The following is an 18,375-nucleotide window of genomic DNA, read 5'->3' as shown; positions in this document are numbered from 1 at the left end:
CCTGTGAAGCGGGAACAAGGCTTCCCTAAGGTGCTTTTGGCGTAGTGTACAATGTTTGCTGTGTTTCCTGCCACAGATGGGGGTGTTACCCCCAGATCAAGTTGGAAAGTCCCCTGCCGGTCCCAGCCCTGCCCAGCCAGCCTGAAGCAAGAGAGGCCAGGTGCAGCCTCTGCCCTGTGTCAGTCCAGGGGCAGCAGAGAGCCACTTGGCAGCCACACGAGGCCCCAGGCCGGGGCAGACAGCAGCCGGCCCGGCAGTTTACAGACATGGGGGGCTCTTTCTCCCAGAGCGGCAGGGCACCCCTTCCCCAGGGTGGCCTGGAAGAGGCCACCTTCCTCTGTGATCCCTTCTTTGTGCTGGTATCTGGGACCAAAAGCATGGGTGGGCCTGGGACTAGGTCACATCTCCCCCGTTCCTGGGGCAGCCTCTGCCCTGGACGGGGTTGGGGGAGTGAGTAGGCAAACACGGGGGTGCTCCAGGTGGGCCTAAGGGCCCGCAGCCTCGCATCTGAGCCTTCGCACACGGCCAAACCTCACTGAAAGGCACCTTGTGCTCCAGGCCCCCCACTGTACACACACACACCACACACACATATACATACATACAGATATATGGCGGTACCACAGCCCAACCGACAAGTTTTTCTGGGCTCCACCGCCTGGGCGGAGCATTCCCGCGCGGCCTCGGATCAGAGGGGTGGCGTCGGGCTGTGCTGCCTGGGGCGCCGCTCGGAAGCACAAACGGCCGCCCGGCCCGCGAGGCCGAAATGTGAATGTACATAGCGTGAGAGCCGGGCGCCGGGAACCTGCGCCGCTCGGAGCCCCTCCGTGCGTGCATCGTGTGCGTGTCTGCCCGCCCATCTGACTCCGCCCAGTTCCTTCTACTCACTGAGGCGGAAGAAAGGAAAACGGGGGAGGTTAAAAGGGGTGCAAGACCAAGCCTCGGTCCTGGAGGGGGAGCGCATCTCGCCCTTGGTTTTCTTTTTGCTGTTTAATTTCAGGCCGTTTCCTAACCCGCCCCGTCCCGGTGACTTACCCTCGTCCGCTCCCACCTCTGCACCTGTGGTTCTTGCCCCTCGCAGGCCCTGCAGCATCTTGGGCAGTGGTCCTCTACCACGTGGATGGGAGGGAGACGCCCCGAGGCCCCTGACGGGCTAGGCGGGCAGGAGGGGTTCCAGTCCGGTCGCTCGCCGATGGGGCTCCTTGTGCAGGCGCACGCTTCCCCCAGCTCCCCTGGCCTGGTGTAGGGCCTGATCGGAAGCCCTGATCCTATATGCCCCTCCACGCCCACCCCATCTCACTATGCAATCCCAGTCCAAGCTCCATTCCCTCCGTACCCCAGGACCCCCGCCCCGGCCGGGAGGGGTGCGTGGGTGACAGCCCTAAATGGGGGGACGAGCGGGGACCAGGGCCTCTTGGGCGGGTTTTTTTTTTTTTTTTTTTTTTAACCATAATGGTTGTGTGCCGCACCACTTTATATTTGTTACATATATCTCTCGAAGTAATTTTGTTAAAACTCCCCCTCCCAGGCTTCTCTCCTGGCCCTTGCATTCCACCCACAAGGTGATTTCGCGTCCTGAGCGGGGAACTGAGGCCTGAACCGCTTGGCATTCTCCAACTTCCGTAGGGCCATGGCTGTATGTTGCTGTCGCTGTGTTTCTGGGTTTTTTTGTTTGTTTTTGTTTTTTTAACTGGGTTTGGGGTTTGATTTTTATTTCTCTGGGGGCTTTATTTTTCTTGGCAAATACTAAAAATCTCGTCAATGTAATTTCTGTGGTTTCTATTCAGCTTGGGTTTCATGTTTTAAAATAAACAAATTTTAAAAAACAGGCCTCTTTCCCTGAGTTGTTTTGGCTCCCGCCCAAGTCTGTGGGCAGGGCGGCCACGTGCCGGGAGCCACTAGAGCCTGGGCGACCCTGATGGGCGGGGTCTCGCGGGAGAGGGGGCCTGGTGGGGCGGGGCCTGGTGGGCGGGGCGGGGCGTCAGGTGTGCAGAGCGGCTGGCGCTGGGAGCGGTGGTCTCGACGGCTTGAAAGCCTCATTTGCAATCTGGGCTTGCGCTGGAGGGGCCTGAGGAGACGCGGATTCCTGTGAGGAGGGCCCCGTCTCTAGCCAGCAGGAGAGGTGACAGACCTGGCCCTGGGCAGGGCTGTTGGAGCGGGTCAGAGAGGCCAAATGGGAGGATGGTGTGTCTCCAGGAGGAGCATCTCCTGAGTCCCCACTGTAACCCGAGGCGGGGTTCCCAGTGCTTCCCCGGGCGCCTCGCTGCCCACTGGCCTCGCTGGAGTCCTTACCAGTGGTCTGAGCAGCAACTCAACCGCCTCCTGCCGAGGTAGGAAGGATCATTATTGTTCTCATTTGAGAAGTGGGCTGGGGAAGGCGCCGTGTCGTCGGAGGCCACATAACCCAGCACGTCACCCTGGGTGGCAGGAGACATACCGCCCACCTCGCAGGGAGACCCTTAGGACCCGTGAGATGGGGGGAGGCACGTTAGCCCGGGAGAGTGTTGGTCTTGCATGCCAGGTGCACAGGTGGGCGAGGGAGCTGCGAGGCCCGGTGGAAGACACCAGGCTCCCGTGGCATTGCTGGCGCCGAGGTTCCTGGCTCTCGGCGCTATGAGTGCCTGGGTTGGCGGGGGCACAGGGCGGAGCTTCTGCCTCCAGCACACACCAGCAGCCTGGTCCAGTGGTTTCCGTTTTGACTTGGCTTCTAGGGGAGGGGGCCCAGGATACATAAGCTCTGATGGGGGGCTGCTAAGCACCCAGGAGTGGAGGCATCTGGGGCTCCGTGCTTCTGCGGTGCCATGTGGGGACAGCGTGAATTGTCTCTCGTCTCAGGTTTAGCTGCCAAGCAGAAGAATCGTGCTATAGCTGGAGGGGGCGTGGCCCAGAGAAGTGCGCGCGCGCGCGCGCGCGTGTGTGTGTGTGTGTGTGTGTGTGTGTTTAAGGTGGGGAAATAACAGCATGCTGTGAAGGCTGATGGTAATGGTCCCGTAAGCAGCGGAAATGGCTGCAGCAGGGAAGACGAAGAGTCCGTTGGGGGAGTGATGGTCCTGAATCACCTGGAGGGGCTGGGACCTAGGTCACAGTGGAGGGGCCGGCCATAAACAGGACTGCGGTCCCTCCTGCTGGCCCGGTGATGAGAGCATATGTGCGGCTTGGGGCTGGGGTGGCAGAAGGTCTTATGAAGTAGAGAGGAGGCTGGAGAGGAAGCGGGGTGCCATGGGAGAGCCAGGGGCAGGGGCAGTGGGCCTCCCCAAGGGCCCCTGAGGCGCTTGGTCTGGAACTCAGGTGAGACTCACCAGGTGGGAAGGCAGTCCCTCCAGCCACCCAGGTGTGGGTAGTGAGCGGGCAGAGGGCCGGATGCAACAGGTCAGAGACTACGGGCTTGGCCAAGAGAAGATGTGGAAGCAAGAGAGGCCAAGGGAGGTGAAGGCGACTTCAAGGGCATGACTGGACCCTGGGATTTCAGCCAGGGGAGGACAAGCCCTTGAGGGGTGAGGGATCTGGGGTCCAGTGGGGGTCAGGAAATAGGAGGGAGTGAGCTGGAAAGATATGAGGTGGAGACAGAGTGGGATGCCATGGGGTAGGCAAAGTGTGAGGAGTGACTGTGGAGGGGCGACCAAGGCGGGGGCGGGGCAGGTTGTTGGGGGGCAGGTTGAGGGGATGCCAAGGGTGTGGGAAGGGTCACTGACACCAAGTCACCAGGAGCAGTGTGGGAGAAAGTGGCCCCCAGGACGAGGGGGCCTGTGGATACCCACATGGGGGAAGGGGCAGCAGATGTTGTGATCCTGTTGGGGGAGGGGGCAGGGGGCCGGGGAGAAGGGTCTGCAGGTGGCCGCAGGAGCATCTCCAGGAGTGAGGTGTGAGGAGGGCATATGCCCGGCAGGGGGCGCTGAGTCCGCAGAGGACGAGAAGCTACGGGCAGGGACAGACGGACCCTGTTGGAAGACCCACCTGGAGTCCTAGATGGGCTGGGGCGGCCCAGGAATCTGCATTCCCAGCAAGTTCCCAGTGACCGCCGGCTGCTGATCTGGGGCTCAGCTGTGACTACCACGTTCAAACAGGAAGTGAGCGATCACTTGGCAAGGATCTGGGGATTTCACTGGGATGAGCCAGGAGGAGATGTGGCCAGCCCTGCATCAGAGCCAGGGGACAGGACAGTGACATGGGTGGCCTGCGGTGGCCTGCAGCATCCGGCTCAAGCCTGCCTCTTGACATCACACATACCGCACCAACAAAATATTGGTAATAACCAATAGATTCCAAATATTGGTAATATACCAACTATTGGTAATAACCAAAGATTCATGATGTGAACTTTTAAGAGCAAGCAAGGGGCTGCAGAGACGGTCTCCCCTCCCTGTCACTCGGGGGCTGCACCCCTAGATCCGTGTGGGGTCCCGGGAAAGGTGGATTCGGGCTGGGAGAGGAACCACCAGCTCTGGCCACCAGGCGGTGCCCAAAGACTATGGTGGGTTATACACGGTGGGGGGGGGCCTGAGGCCTGGGCAGGGGCAGTAGGGGGCATATGCGGAGGGAAGCAGCCACAGCTCTGAGCCCCCAAATTCAGCAACCTCCAGGGGCCAAGACGAGGAGCCCCCTGGACCCTGGGCCCCTCCTAGCGCTGGACCACTTAAGTGCCTTCTGTGTGCCCAGCCCTAGGCTCAGAAAGGACTTGGGGAAGGGGTCACCTCCAAGAACATTTGGCAAAGTTGGGCCTGAGGTGGCAGCAGGACCGGCCAGTTGGTCTGGCAGACGAAAAGATGAGGCTGGCACTGGTTTCCCCCCGCGCCACTTCCGCTCTGACCCCAGACCCAGAGAGGGCAGGACTGGCTGAAGCCTCCAGCAGGTCAGGCCTCTCGAACCATGGATGGAGCCTATGGAAAGCTCCACAGTGGTTGCAACAGGTGGAGGAGAGTCGTGGAGACCCAAGTCTGTAGGCCGTCCTGTCTCCCAGCCCCCCAGGCGTGCTGACAAGTCCCACCTCTGCACCTCTGCCCAGGTTGTGCCAAGACCTGGAACACCTTCCTCTCCCCACTCTGCTTCCCACTCCAGCTCAGATGTGCCTCTTTGGGGGAAGTTGGCTGTGATGGCCCAGCTGAAGGGAAGTTCGTTTAAACTGAGCAGGGAGGGGCCCCACCCTGGCACCCTTCTCAGCCCCTCCAAGACCTGGCTCAGCCTCTGCTCTGGCCAGCTACCCCGGCACTCACCCGCGGGCAGCAGGGTAGCTGGGGGGCGGGGGGGGGGGGGGAGCGCCCAGCAGCCCCAGTGGTTGCGCTTTTGCTTTTTATTTTTGAAAGCCCACAAGTGACGGGCAGTTTGGGAGGGCCAGCCAGGACCCTCCCCAACCAGCCACTAGCCCAGCGTGTGGTTGAGGGGCGCTGACGCCACCAGAGAATGGGGCATGGCTGCCCCCAGTCGTGCCTGCAGAAGGGAGGTCACCTCTTCTGCTCCATGACTCATCTTGGGGGTGGGGGGGAGAGCACCCCCTGCACACCCCTGAGGGCGGCGGATGGAAGACATCAGGCTGCCCGGTTCCTATAAGGCCTCCTGGACCTGCTTCCCCTTCTGAGGAGGGAGAACTTCCCTCCTCCCTCAGCTTCTTGTGTAAGAGGAAAGGGCCGAGGTGCCGCTAGTCTGTGGCCCTCTGTGACCCCTGCAGGCCCAGAGCACCGGGGGCTCAGCGCCGCTTACATTTATCCCCCTTTCTCAGGTGGAGGTCGAGGCTCCAGGAGGGGTGGGGCTTGCCCCCCAACCCTGGGCTCCTCTGCTCTGCTGTCCCCCTGCTCGGTGCCCCCAACCCATGCGGGGACAGCTTGGACCAACTGTGACCTACCGATGGCCCCAACTCTGATGCAGACTCCACCTGCCCCGGCCACACCTCTGCCCCGGGGTCCCGCCAGCTCTGTGCAGAGGCGATGCCAGCTGCTGGAGGAGGGGCACTGGGGCCCGGGCTCCACACTCTGCCAGGGCAAAGGCTCCTGTGACTCACACTGGCAGGAAGGAGGCCCATGGCCTCTGCCCACAGGTGGCAGCAGTGCTGCTGTGAGCCCCTCTCCCCTGCCATGCCCCCACCCAGCCTGGCACACAGTCGGTGCTGAGTGGAGTCTGGGGGTGTGATGGTGAGGGGCCCTCTCTCCCTCCTGCTGTCCCAGTCACTGCCACACCCCCAGGGCAGCTGCTCTGGGAACCGTGCTGCTGACTCAGGGCCATGCAAGGTCCCGCTGGGGTCAGGCCCTGGCCAGCTGCTCCCCAGGACGGGCAGGCACCAGCAAGGGCTGTGAGGAAGGGGTCCTCTCCAGCCTGTTGGGGGCGCTGAGTATGTGACTGGACCGGGAGGGGCTGGCATTCTGCCCCCAGCTCAGGGGTGCGAAGTGAGGCGCTCTTCAAACCACTCTGTCTGCTTTCTGATGTGTGGACAGGGCTAAGCGTGGAGCAGTAGGGAGCGAGGAGGTCATAGGGAACAAGGAGCCCCAGGTCCTAGCAAGTACCCACGGGGGTGGGGCTGGGGCAGCTGGAGGCGGGGAGGGGCGGAGGGGGAGGGGGAGGGGAGGGCAGGGGAGGGGGAGGTGCAGGGGGAGGGTGTGTGTGTCCAGGCTCAGTTTGAGGAAGAGGAACTGAGGGCCGCCCCAGGCTGCCTGGGAGGGTGGGAGGAGGGGATTCCCCAGCTGAGGCCAGAGCAGCCCCTCCCCGCTCCTGCCATCACAAAGCCTTGATTTGAGGAAGGGCCAGAGGAGCTGCTTTCTGTAGAAAACAGGGCAGAGACCCGTCCAGGGTCAACAGGCTCCTGGGACCCGTCCAGGGTCAACAGGCTCCTGGGACCCGTCCAGGGTCAACAGCATGGTGGGGGGGCGGTGAGGCCAGGATCCAAGGTCAGCCTGAACTCGGAGTTTGAGCTCTTCACCAGCCCGGCTGCCTGACATTGGACATCACATTACCTGCTCCGAGCCTCAGTTTCCCCATCTGCAAAATGGGGCAAGAATGTGGCCTCTGTGGGCTTGTGACAGAGATGAAGCTGGGTAAGGAGGTCCCAGGTCAAGCCACAGCCAGCCCCTGTCCTCCTGAAGGGAGGGCTGGACCCTCTGGCAGCTGTCCAGGGGCAGGCCAGCACAGACCAGGGCTAGAGAGTCTTAGAGCTGCTTGTCGGAGTGAGACCTGTACATCCAGAGGTCTCCCCTATGTCCGGGGGTGCCCTGGGCTGGTCACGCCGCTCAGGTACCTGGAAGTTGCTATTTAAATCCCAAGTTCCCTTCCCACAATAGCTGGCTTGGAGGTCTCTACACACCTCCCCCACACGAGTGCAAACAAGCCCTCAGCCCCCCCGGTTCAGCTTCCATGAACCTGCAGCTCAGGCCCAACTTCCAGCTGAGACCAGGATGCCCACGTTGCCCCAAAGAGCATCTTTATTCGCAGCAAAGGACGTCACCATAGCAACACACTTCAATTCCCTGAGAACTTTTCCCTTATCATTCACTTTCCTAGCTATGTCTTTGCAGAAGGAAAAACAGAAGACAGAACACACCTCACTGGTCAGGTGCGCTGAGCTGGGCTGGTAGGAGACAGGTTCTATGCAGGAGGTGGGCAGGGAGAGGCCAGATACCACGACATATAAATACATAGAGCGTTAACATTTCCATCAGCTTTAACAACAAAGATTATCCCAAGTTCGGCTGCTGCTTTTTCTGATCCACAGAAAAGATAAAATAGCGCCCTCCCCAACCCCCCGAAAACACAGACAAAAACTCCCTACTTTGTACCCACCCCCTTTCGAAAAAGAAGCACAGTAAAAAATACTGTCACAATATTTACAGACACACCCACTATGGGTGACTTTCTCTCTACTTTGGAGAGGAGATAAGATCCTCAGCTGACTCCCCGTCACAAAGGGAAGATGGCTAAGAGAGCGGGAAGACCCCTGCCCGGGATGGTGCCGCACTCCACCCAGCGGCAAGGCCACTGGGGCTGCTGTTCCCCAGGTACCCAGGCCAAAGCTCAGTGGGAGGAGGGGACTCGGGTCACATCCCCCAAACCCAGCTTTCTCGCAGCACTGAGCAGGGTGAGTTGTCCTGGGGGCTCTAAGGAGCCAGGATCCCAGGGGGCAGGCGCCTGCAGCGCTGGGCCTGCGCTCAGCAGGAGGGAAAGGCACCTGCACCTCGCTGCAGAGCAGCCCCTGGTCCCCATGCTGCCCAAAGACCCCAGAATGATAATAAACCTGCCCTCAGAGTGACCTCTGACTCACAAATCCTTCTGGGGTGGAGCATGGAAAGACAGGTGGTGCCTCGCCTGTTCCTCGGCACAGCAGAGCTGCCCAGCAGTCTGCTACACGGATGGGCACACAGTACACACACACACGCACGCACAGCCCTGGGGGAGCCTCGAATGCCAAGGCCAGGGCGGCACAACAGGGGTCCCCGGGCCCTTTGGATACCAGGGGTGCCCGGGGACAGGGTTTCAGCCGTAGCTGCTAGAAGATGGCAGTGTGGGGACACCAGGGTGTGTCCGGATACAGGTGGCAGTGGATGGAGCGGAACCTGTGGGGACAGAGTGGGGGGCTGGTCCGTGTGGGGTGCGGATACCGAGCTCACAGCACCGGGGGCCCTCTTCCACCCAAGCAGGCTCAGGGTCGTACTCTTTCATCACGCTGCTTAGCTGCAGCAGACCCCAAGGGACCCGAGGGGAGCCCCGCCCCCATCTGGGCCTCAGTTTCCTCACCTGGATGGGTCGGCCTCCACTGAGAAGGGCCCCTTAATGTGGACAGCATTCCGCTTGTTTTCAAACATGCCGTAGCTCAAGGTCACCTGCAGGGGGAGGGACAGAGTGACGCTGGGAGGGGTGCCGATGCCACCCCACCCTGCCCCTTCCCTCCTCTCCCAGCCGCTCTCCTCCATCCCCATCCCTTCCTGGCCTGCTAGGCAGCGCACCTGCTCATGGAGCTCGGAGGCGGGGACCTGCTGCAGGTTCTCCAGGTGGGAGTGGAAGAGCCCGCTGCGGATGAGGGGCACGCCCAGCAGAGCCTCCACGATGTAGCCGATGGTGCAGTCGTCCGGCAGCCGGATCCGCTCGGCCGTGCTCATGAAGTGGCCTCCGCTGTGGGAGGGCCGGAGGGCCGGAGTGAGCCGAGGCGGGAGCTGGGCAGGAGCCCACCAGGCAGTGTCACCCTGGCCGGGCCCAAGAAGGAGGTGCACGTGCCCGGCCTGTGTCCCTAACGGGCTCTCACGCTGGCAGCTCCCCACCTCCCTGAGCCCCAGGACAGCCCCCTCCTCCGTACCAGCCAGATGATTCTCTGTGAGTTGGGGGTTACCGGACGCAGGAAGGGGTCCTGCCCAACCTGGGTGCTGACCACCCTGGTGGCTGTGGGCAGTGGTGGGACGACTCACCCTGCCAGTACACGTGAGGTTGGGGACACTGGTGCTGGGAAGATGAGTCAAGCCAGGCCCCCAGTGGGGGGACCTTGCGGTCTGGGGCAGCCTCGCCTGTGCCCCAAGGCACCCACTCACCTGGCCCAAGGGCTCATCTTCAGGGCCAGCCCCCGGCTGATGCAGAAGCCAGCCCCGCCGGTGGCAAACCAGAAGTGGACGGGCCGCTGCGGGAGGGGGCACGTGGTGAGGCTCCCAGACCCTTCCCCCCGGGCTGCAGGGACACCTCCAGCCCCTCCCCGCTCGGCGTAGGCCTGTGTGGGCGGAACACTCACCACCTTGCTCTCGCTGACCCTCTCTGTGGCCTGGATGGGCCTGTCCAGGCTGGGCTTGCCGAGGTAGATGTCCTGCGTGTGCGGGTAGCTGGCCAGCAGCTTCAGCAAGGCCCGCACGTTCACGTAGTTATCGTCATCCACGTGGCAGAACCACCTGCGGCGAGGCACTGCCGTCAGGGGGGCGCGCGGGGGGCGGGGACTGCCAGGGCGGGAGCCAGCCCGAGGAGGGGACGCTCCCGGGCCCCAGCCGAAGGCCAGCACTCACTTCCTCCCCGATTCGACGAAGCGGTCATACTCCACGGCCATCTTGCAGGACAGCGCCTGGCGGCTGTGGGCAGCCGAGCAGTTAGTATTGACCACGTTGCCTGCGGACGAGGGGAGGGGCTGTGAGTGGGTCCAAGATGGTTCAGCGAGGGCGGCCTGGCCCAGGGTCACACAGCAAGCCCCGTGAGAGCAGAGCAAGAGAGGGTGCGTGGCAGTCTGCCTCGGGGCGCCCTGGGTTCAAGCCGTGCCTACGGTGGCCTCCCCCTCAACCCCTCCCTCGAGCAGGACCCAGGCCCGGCGATCTCACCCCCCAGCCCAACCCCCTCCTAGGCGCCCCGCCCCGCCCCGCCCCGCCCCTGCCCATTCAGGCGGCTTTTTCCCAGCACCGGCCACCTGTTGCCGCCACACCAGCTCAAAGGGCCCCGGGCGCTGAAAGGGCCTTATTTGCATGAGAATTGAACGGGGGGGGGCGAGTGGTGGGGCGGAGCGTTGAGCAAAACCCTTGAGTAAACTGCCCTCCCAGGCCCGTGGCCTCGGTGACCTCTCCAGAGGGGAGGGTTTCCTCTGGGCGGGAGCCCCCCCAGCCTCCCCACGTCCAGGGCTCACCCGTGCGCCTTGCCAGGGCTTCATCTTCCCCGTCCGTGAAAATGTACGTCTGCAGGGAGAAATACGGCCTTGAACAGGCAGCTCTGTGCCCCGGCTACCGTGGGGTCCAGGGCTGGGCACTCTGCGGCTTCACAGGGATCCTTCAGTCACACCCATGCCCCACCTTTGAGCCTCAATTTCCCCACATGCAGAGTGGGGCTCAAGTGCCTACCCTGAGTGGAAGTGGGCTGGGGGCCCAGGAAGACCCCACCCCCTACCACCCCACCCCCACCTCGACAGCTGGGCCCAAGGTCAGCCGGCAGCTGCGCCGGCACGAGCCAGGTGCGGTGCCCCGCCCACCCGCCAGGTAACCGGCTCCGGCTGTCCTGCACACCTGGCGGGGCACACACCCTTACTGACACAGTGCCCAGCCTGTGGGAGGGGCGGAGGGTGGGGGGGGGCAGGCGGAGGAGGTCCGCTTTGGGAAGCCAAGTCTCAATCAGTCGGGGACAAAGGCCTCTGCTGGGCGGCCGCCAAGCGCTGGCGGACAAAGGGCCCAGAGGGAGGATGAATCACCAGGCGTTGTCCGCCAGCTTTGTCCTGGGCCGCGCTGCGAGGGGAACTCGGCCGCATTAAGCGGGAGTGGCCGCACAGCCCATTACCATACAGCTGGCCTGGTTAACTGGGCCGGGCTGGGCACAAGGTCCGGCGGGCTGGGGTGTGGCCACAGCCCTGCAGTCCTCCGGGCTGGGCCCTCAACACCGGGGCCTCCCTCGCACCCCTGGCTGCGTGACCAGCCAGTGCAGCCGGTCACCTCGGAGCCAAAGCAGCCTCCAGGGTTCTAAGGAGACGCGGTCCGCAGGGCTGAGGCGGGAAACCTCACGTGCCCCAGCGCAGGAATCAGTGGCCCCAGCATCCATGCGGCCTAGCAGCCCCGCCTGCTGCGTGCCCTGCTCAAGGCCACATCAGGGCTCCACCTGTGCCAGCACGGGGCCACCGCTGCCGGGATCGCTCCGCGGAAGTGGGGGGGGGCCAGGAGCTGCCAGCGCCCGCCTGGGCCCGTCGGCACACGGGAAGGAATGTTCCTTTTCCTCTGCCCGGCCCGCCCAGCGCGTGCCACCCAGCACACCCGGGCGTGGCTGAGTGCAAAGCCCAGGCCCGGTGGAGGGTGCTGGGAGCACGGGCAGTGGGAGACCCCCCACCTCCGTGCCCACCAAGCCTCGGTTTCCTTCTGTGTACAAACGGGTGCAAGGGAGGGGCCGGTGTGTGCAGGCCTGGCATACAGCACGAACCCAGCGACCTGGCGCACTCACCTGCGGTGCCCACCCTCAACTGGCAGCTCCAGCTCCTTGCCCAGCCTGAGCCCAGACCCGGGCACACTCTCAGTGAGGTCACAAGCTGGCTGGGCCTAGAGAGAGCTAAGGGAGGTGGCAGGCTCCTTCTACACCCTCTCCACACACGCACCCCCTCCTTCCAGAGCAGACACCCCAGGGCAGCCCGCACGCACAGACTCGCATCCAGCGCCCCCGCCCCCCAGCATCTCAGCCCAGGAATGCCGTGGGAGGACGAGGCCGGCCCGTGCAGACGCGCCGTTGCCGCCACTGGATTAAAAGGAAAATGCTTTCTTAATGAGATCAAGGGAGGCCTGTTCTCCTGAGCGCTTGGTGGTGCCCTAAAAACCCAGCCCAAGGCTACGGAGATTAAAGTCACCTTTGTTCAGCGGGGAGTGCTTGGAGGCGTGAGGTGTGGGGTGTGCGGGTGCCGGGCCTCCGGTCTCCCCACATCAGAGCAATCAGGAGGGGAGGGGACGGGCTGCCCGGCCGCGGGCCTCACCCACTGCTCAGAGCCTCATTTTCCGCCCTCCGTGCAATGGGCGGAACCAGAGCTCACGGGTGCCCAGAGCAGAGTGCTCCGACGCGTTCTCTTCTTTCATCTCCCTAATGGCCCTGGGAGGAGGGCACCATTACGACCCGAGTGTACAAGTGGGGAAACTGAGGCCCAGAGAGGGGCAGCCCCCAGTCTGCGGTCACACCCCGGGGCAGAGGCTGTGCTGGTCCACCCCAGCCACGCCTTCCAGGGACCAAGACACACACCCCTCCCCCTCCCCCCCCAGACCCCTCCCCACTTCCCCAGAAACGACAGGGCTGGAGGAGGAAGAGTTGGGCAGCGAGGGCCGCAGGGCTGGCTGTGGGTGGGCGGGGGGACACCCACAGGAAGCGGCATTGTTCCTGGAGCTGCGATTCAAAGAAACACAGGATGCCAAGCTCTCCCCCCAACAATTGTGGCTGCCGCGGTGGCAGCCGCTGCAGCCTGGCCCACTCCGGGAGGGATGGGGGAGGAAAGTGTGGGCCAAAGGCCCAGCCCCTCATCCTGGACTTCAAGGCCCGTCACAGTGTGGTCTCTATTGACCACCCCCACCCAAGTCACTCCAACTGCTGGAAGTTTCTTGCACCCCCCATGCTTGTGCTCAAGATGCCCAGTTGCCCTTTCAGTCTAGCTCAAATGGCGCCTCCTCCAGGAAGTCCCTCCCTCCCCAACACGGGTCAGATGCCCACTTTCAGCTCACACAGCCTCTCTGGGTTTCCCCCGCTGCGGCCCTGACTTCCTTGAGTCTCCCCCATCAGACTGGGTCTGAATCACCCCTCACAGGGCTGGGAAAGGAGGTCTCTCTGTTGAAACAGTTTCAAGGACCCCTCCCCCACAGGACACCATAAGAGGGGTTCCTGCTTGCTGTGACACATGAACCGATTGTTGGGGACAGATTCGGCCTCTCCTGGGTGGGGGGCCTAGTGTGAGAAGGAAACCCAAGTGGCCCCTCAACGGGGAGCAAAGGGTCCAGGGGAGGGACGGCCTCCACCCCGACTCTGAGTACTCCCTGGGCTCATTCCCTACATCTCTAGGCTTTGCCTCTTTTACGACACCCTACTGGAAGGGCAATGCTTTCCCTGTTTCAGAGATGAGGAAACTGAGGGTCAGAGAGGCCCTTGGTCTTGCCCAAGGTCACCTAGCTTGGCTGGGACTGGTACCTGAGACCCCCTGACCATATTCCCTCCGCTGGACAAAGCCCCCAAAGGCCAAGACGAGGGGTGCTCAGAGCTGGTGGCAGCCCAGAGGGGGCTGAACACTGCCAAAGGTCACACAGCAGGGAGGCAGAGTTCTGGGGGATGGTGCCCCACAGGGCTGTCACTCAGGGATGTGGGGGACCCCACGGGCCCTCATCGCCAGGCAACCTGAGTGGCCAGCACGCCGGCAGCGCTCCCATGGAGCACATAGCTGCACACAGAGGCCGGACGCCTTTCTCCACGGGAGAAAGGGGCTTTGTTACGTTGCCCAAGCGGCCGGCGTGAGAGCCGCCCGGCGCTGGGAATCCTAACGGCCCAGCAGCCGAACAAAACCCGCAGCCCCCGCCGCCCCCCCGCCGGGCTGCTGAGCCCCTGCGAAAGGGACGCTGTGTTCCCAGGGCCCCCTCCCCACGCTTGGACCACAGAGGACCCTGCACCTCCAGGCCCCATCGGGACCCCATCACGGCCCTGCCCCAAAACGGCTCAGCCAGGCCAGAAGGCCCCCAGACCTCGAGGGCTGACACGGGGAGGAAGCGGTGTGGGCTCTTCTCTGAGCCCCCAGCCCGGTCAAGGTCCTTCACCCTCATCCCAGATACCCAGTTTGTCCCTCGAGTTTCCCAGCTCAGGGATATCCCCCCACCCCCCACCCCCACAGGGCTCACATTCTGCCCTCGTCCTGCCCCAGCCCAGCCGTCATGCTGCAGCCTGGAGGGAGATTTTCAAAGTGGGGTGTGTCTTTATTATGTGTGTGGAGGAAGTCGATGCTCAGCTAGGATGTACTGAGCACAAGGTTCCAGGCTCCAGAGACTTCTGCACTGTGGAGAGAGGACCGCCGAACAGACTCTGAAACCCAGCGCTCTCTTTCTTTTGAGATGGGCTCCCCAGGGCCCACTAACGCCCACCCCCAACTTCAGAATATTTTCTACAGTGACTTGTCCCATTGCAAAGACTGGGATGGGGATGCGCCTGGCCCTGAGCCCAGGGGTCCTAACCCCCCACTCCGCCTCTAAGGAAAGAGTCTTCTTCCCAGGGAAGGGCATGAGCCCAGGGTGACGCCCATGCAGAATCTGCCTTGGGGAGGTTTGGGGACAGTAATGCCCCGTTAATGAGTTCCAGTGTCTGAGGGGCAAGAAGCATTGCAGGGCACCAACCCCAGGCGCTGGTGGCTGGTGTGGGGTCAGTGCAGGCCACCCAGGGCCCTGGAAGTTGGCTGGGGATGGGTCCCCAGCACGCAGTTCCACAACCGTATGGAGAGAGTGGCCCCACCAGGAACACTGGGCTGGAAGGGGGCAGACCGGCATCACTCCCCCTGATACTCCCAGTGGCTGTACAGAGGTGCAGCCTGGCGCCCATCGGATGCTGCCACCAGCTGGACAAGAGGGCACCTTCTCCCCTGCCCACTTGCCCAAGCTGCGGGGGCTCACCATCTCCTTGTGGCGCGAGATCCACGTCTCCAGCAGCAAGTCAAGGCGCGCGCGGTGAAACTTTTTGGTGGTCTTGACCGCGATGAAGACGTCGTGCGGCGTGAGTGGCTCGGCCGGGGGCCGCGGATGGCCGTCTGCGGGGCGGGGGACGCTGCCGGGCGGTGGGCCCGCGTCTCTACGAGAGCGGGTCAGCAGGCTGAAGTACTCGGACAGACTGTGCACCTCGCGGACTAGCACCCCGGGTGCCGCCGCCGCCTCCAGCCCAGGAGCTGGGGCCGCCCCCGAGGGGCCCGCCAGGCTGCGCAGCGCGCGCCGACCGCGCTCAGCGGGCACCGGGGACGGCGGAGGGTCGGCCGTGAGCACCAACAGGCAGGCGAGCAGCGCGCCCGCCAGCGCCAGCAGCAGGCGACGGCCGCAGCGCTTGAGCATGGTGGGGTGGCGGCCGCACAGTGCGCCCAGCCCCGCGCGCCCTGCCCGGTGCGCCCTGCCCCTCACTCCGGCGCCGACGATCTGGGGTCCCGCGGCAGGTCCAGCAATGCACCGCCCGCGCCCCGCGCTCTTAAACCGCCCGAGCCTGGCCCCGCCCCCGGGGGCGTGGCCCTCTGCGAGGCCCCGCCTTCAGCACGAGCTCACTGGCTCCCGGGCCCTGGGGCGGGGCCTCTCCAGGTTGCCCCAGATGCTCTGCAGAGCCCACGTGGGGCCGCGGCGGGGGTCTGGGAACTGCCGAGCGGGCGTCTTGGGCTCCCGCCCCCGGTCCGCACGTGCACGCCCCGCCCCGCCCCGCCCGGATCGCCCCGGCGGGCAGCGGGGCGGCGTGGGGATGTAGGTCCGCCCCGCCCCAGTGGCCCTGAAGGGGAAACCCAGGCTGGCCAGCGCCGGCTGGAGATATACCCGGCGTCTGACATGCGGAGGGGCGCGCCCTCGGCGCTGTGACGGGGATTCTGGGACAGGGACTTCGGGCTCAGTCGTCCCGCGGGGGACGTCCTTCCTTCCTCGCTCCACACTTCCCCTCCCCGAGCCCGGCTTCCTGCCCTAGGGACGGCGCAGGCCTTGTAACAGGGCTGGTGCCTGGGTGGACCTGCCCGCTCGGTCCAGAGTACCCTTTATTAATATCGAGGAGGTGCTTAGCCACCTGAGCCACAGGTAGGAACACGAGGTTCCAGCGAGAAAGCACCTTACCAAATTCCATCCCTAGCCCGCGAGCTAATTTCCTCGTCTCTGCCCAACGTCGGAGGGCAGAGGATTGGTTCCCCGAAATCCTCGGGCGCCCCGTGGCGCCCCGAGAAGAAACCGAGATCGCCCCTCCCCGCGCGGGATGAAAGGCCGCCTTCTGTCCCATTTGGTCCCTCTGCTCTCGGGCCAGATGTGGCCCAGCTGTGCCCCCGCCCCGCCTCCCCGGCACACGGCGGCTTCCACCCCCGGCCCTTCCCACGGGCTGGGCCAGCCCACCGCACGAGCAGGGGCGGCAGGAATGTGCGCCGACAGCCTGGGTTGAGGGTTAGGGACGAGGGGCGAGGAAGTGGCAAGGGCTCCCCGTGGCGAAATCAAAGTCTGAGTCGCCCGCCAGCAGCATCTTCCGGAAGCGCGGCTAGGGGCGGCTCTCCGCTTGGCTGCCTCCTTCCCCTCCCTCCTCAGTTCCTCCGCATCCCCTCCTAAGGAGGCCCTAGGCGACCACCGCGGCTAAACTGGTCCCCCCCTTAGCGCTCACTCTGCCCGCTGGTACCCCTTCATGGTCCCTTTCCCTCCACTTGAATGTCAACTGCGGATAACAGGGCCTGGAACGTAGCAGGTGCTCTATAAAGATCTGCTGTGTAAATGTCTGGCCCGGGTTCCAGACTCTCGCCTGGCGCATTTGTTCTCAGGGCCCTGGGGCCCTACCCCTTGCCCCTCTGGGATGGGGTGCGGTGGAGGATGGGAGTTCCCAGGCCTCTTCCTGTACCCACCCCCAAGGTAATTAGCAGGCGCCACCTCAGGCAGGCAGATGCCTGAGCAGATGGTGCTGGCTGTGCCCAAGTGACGAGACTCCCATGGAGTCACCTCCTGCCATAAACCCCTCCCCCATCGGCCAGAGCCCCGCCTGGGAGCCTCTAGTCGGCTGGGGGGAAATGGACCCGATGGCGGGGTGGGCCACCCCCAAACGGTCAGCTGAGCCCCAGCACAGCTCCAGCCTCCTGTCTGAAGGGTCTCTGTGCCCCATTTCCCTCGCCCCACCACCGATGCTTATCTATCCCATTTCTGGGCTATTTTGAGAGGCAGCCTCCTCCACGACCTTCCTCTCCACCCTGGTCTCCCTGCCCCCAGTCTACCTGCTCTATTGATTCTCCACTCAGAAACCACACAGCTTAATCAGACCCCCACGCCCCTGACACACACACACACACACACACACACACACACACACACTCTCACAGGTCAAAATCTTTGATGGTTTCCCATGGTCCCTGTGTTCAAGTCCTACCCTCGTGTCCACGTACCTCCCAAATGGGTCCCAGCTCCATTTCTTGCTACTCCCTGCACTGCCTCCCCATTCTCTAACAGCCCCCAAACCGTCAAGCCCCCAAATCTTTGCATGAACTGTGCGCGTACCTGGGATTCCGTCAGTGGCGCCCATATTAAGTGGCACCCACTAGGTGCTGGGCATTCTGCAAGAGGTAGGAGGGACAGCAGCGTGAAGCCGTGCCACCCCACACTCCCACCTGAGGAGGTTCTGTGAGCCAACCCCTCCATGGCCCCTCCCCAAGGGGCGGGACCCCCTGCTCCGCACCCCAGAGCATCCCTGCTTTCTCCCCGGTTCGTGCTACATGGTCCTGGCTGTTGTGCCTTTGACACGCCAGACAGCAGACGTGATGTGCCCATTGTACAGAAAGCAAGTTGAGGCTGCATTGTACTCGGGGAGCAAGGAGGAGGAACAACTGTAGAGAGGGGCAGTGGCCCAGCCTGGCAGGGGCACGGTGTAGAGGCCAGCAGGAGGTTTTCTGCACCTCTCTGCAGCCAGGCTTGGTGGGAGTCCGGGGACCTGGGTGTGAGTTCCTGTCTGGGAACAGCAGGACAAAGCTTTGCAGCATTCTTGTGGGGGCCATGGGCTTTGGCAAGAGTGATTCAATTTCTTTGCTGTCAGGAGAATGGAATTTCGTGGTGACTCCTTGAGGTCTGAAAACTGTAGGGGGGTGGCGGCCTAGCCACCCCCGCCCCCTTCCCTAGGCTCAGCTCCAGCCTGAGGCACTCCCCTCCCCTGCCCTCACCCTAGACCCAAAGGCTCCCTCCAGGGACCCATTGGGCCAAACAGCTCTGAGGAGGGGGGGTGGTGAGAGGAGGAGGTGCTGGGCCCAGGACAGGAAATGGGGACCCA

The 18,375-nt window shown here is 63.6% G+C and overlaps 1 protein-coding gene across 1 annotated transcript; it reads right to left on the bottom strand.

Annotated features, from left to right (window-relative positions):
* Positions 1 to 7,384: 7,384 nt before the first annotated feature.
* Positions 7,385 to 15,455, bottom strand: LFNG (LFNG O-fucosylpeptide 3-beta-N-acetylglucosaminyltransferase; the record flags this gene model as incomplete). Its single annotated transcript, XM_082671156.1, has 8 exons — positions 7,385 to 8,531; positions 8,713 to 8,798; positions 8,922 to 9,087; positions 9,498 to 9,583; positions 9,692 to 9,845; positions 9,957 to 10,056; positions 10,562 to 10,610; positions 15,027 to 15,455. 8 exons carry the CDS (start codon positions 15,453 to 15,455, stop codon positions 8,465 to 8,467), a joined length of 1,137 nt encoding a protein of 378 aa, XP_082527282.1. The 3' UTR covers positions 7,385 to 8,464.
* Positions 15,456 to 18,375: the final 2,920 nt, after the last annotated feature.

Source organism: Grampus griseus (genome assembly GCF_964374135.1).
Source record: "Grampus griseus genome assembly, chromosome: 14".
Lineage (NCBI taxonomy): Eukaryota > Metazoa > Chordata > Mammalia > Artiodactyla > Delphinidae > Grampus > Grampus griseus.
The sequence above is the reverse complement of the archived record's forward strand: the minus strand, read 5'-3'. Positions and strand labels throughout refer to the sequence as shown.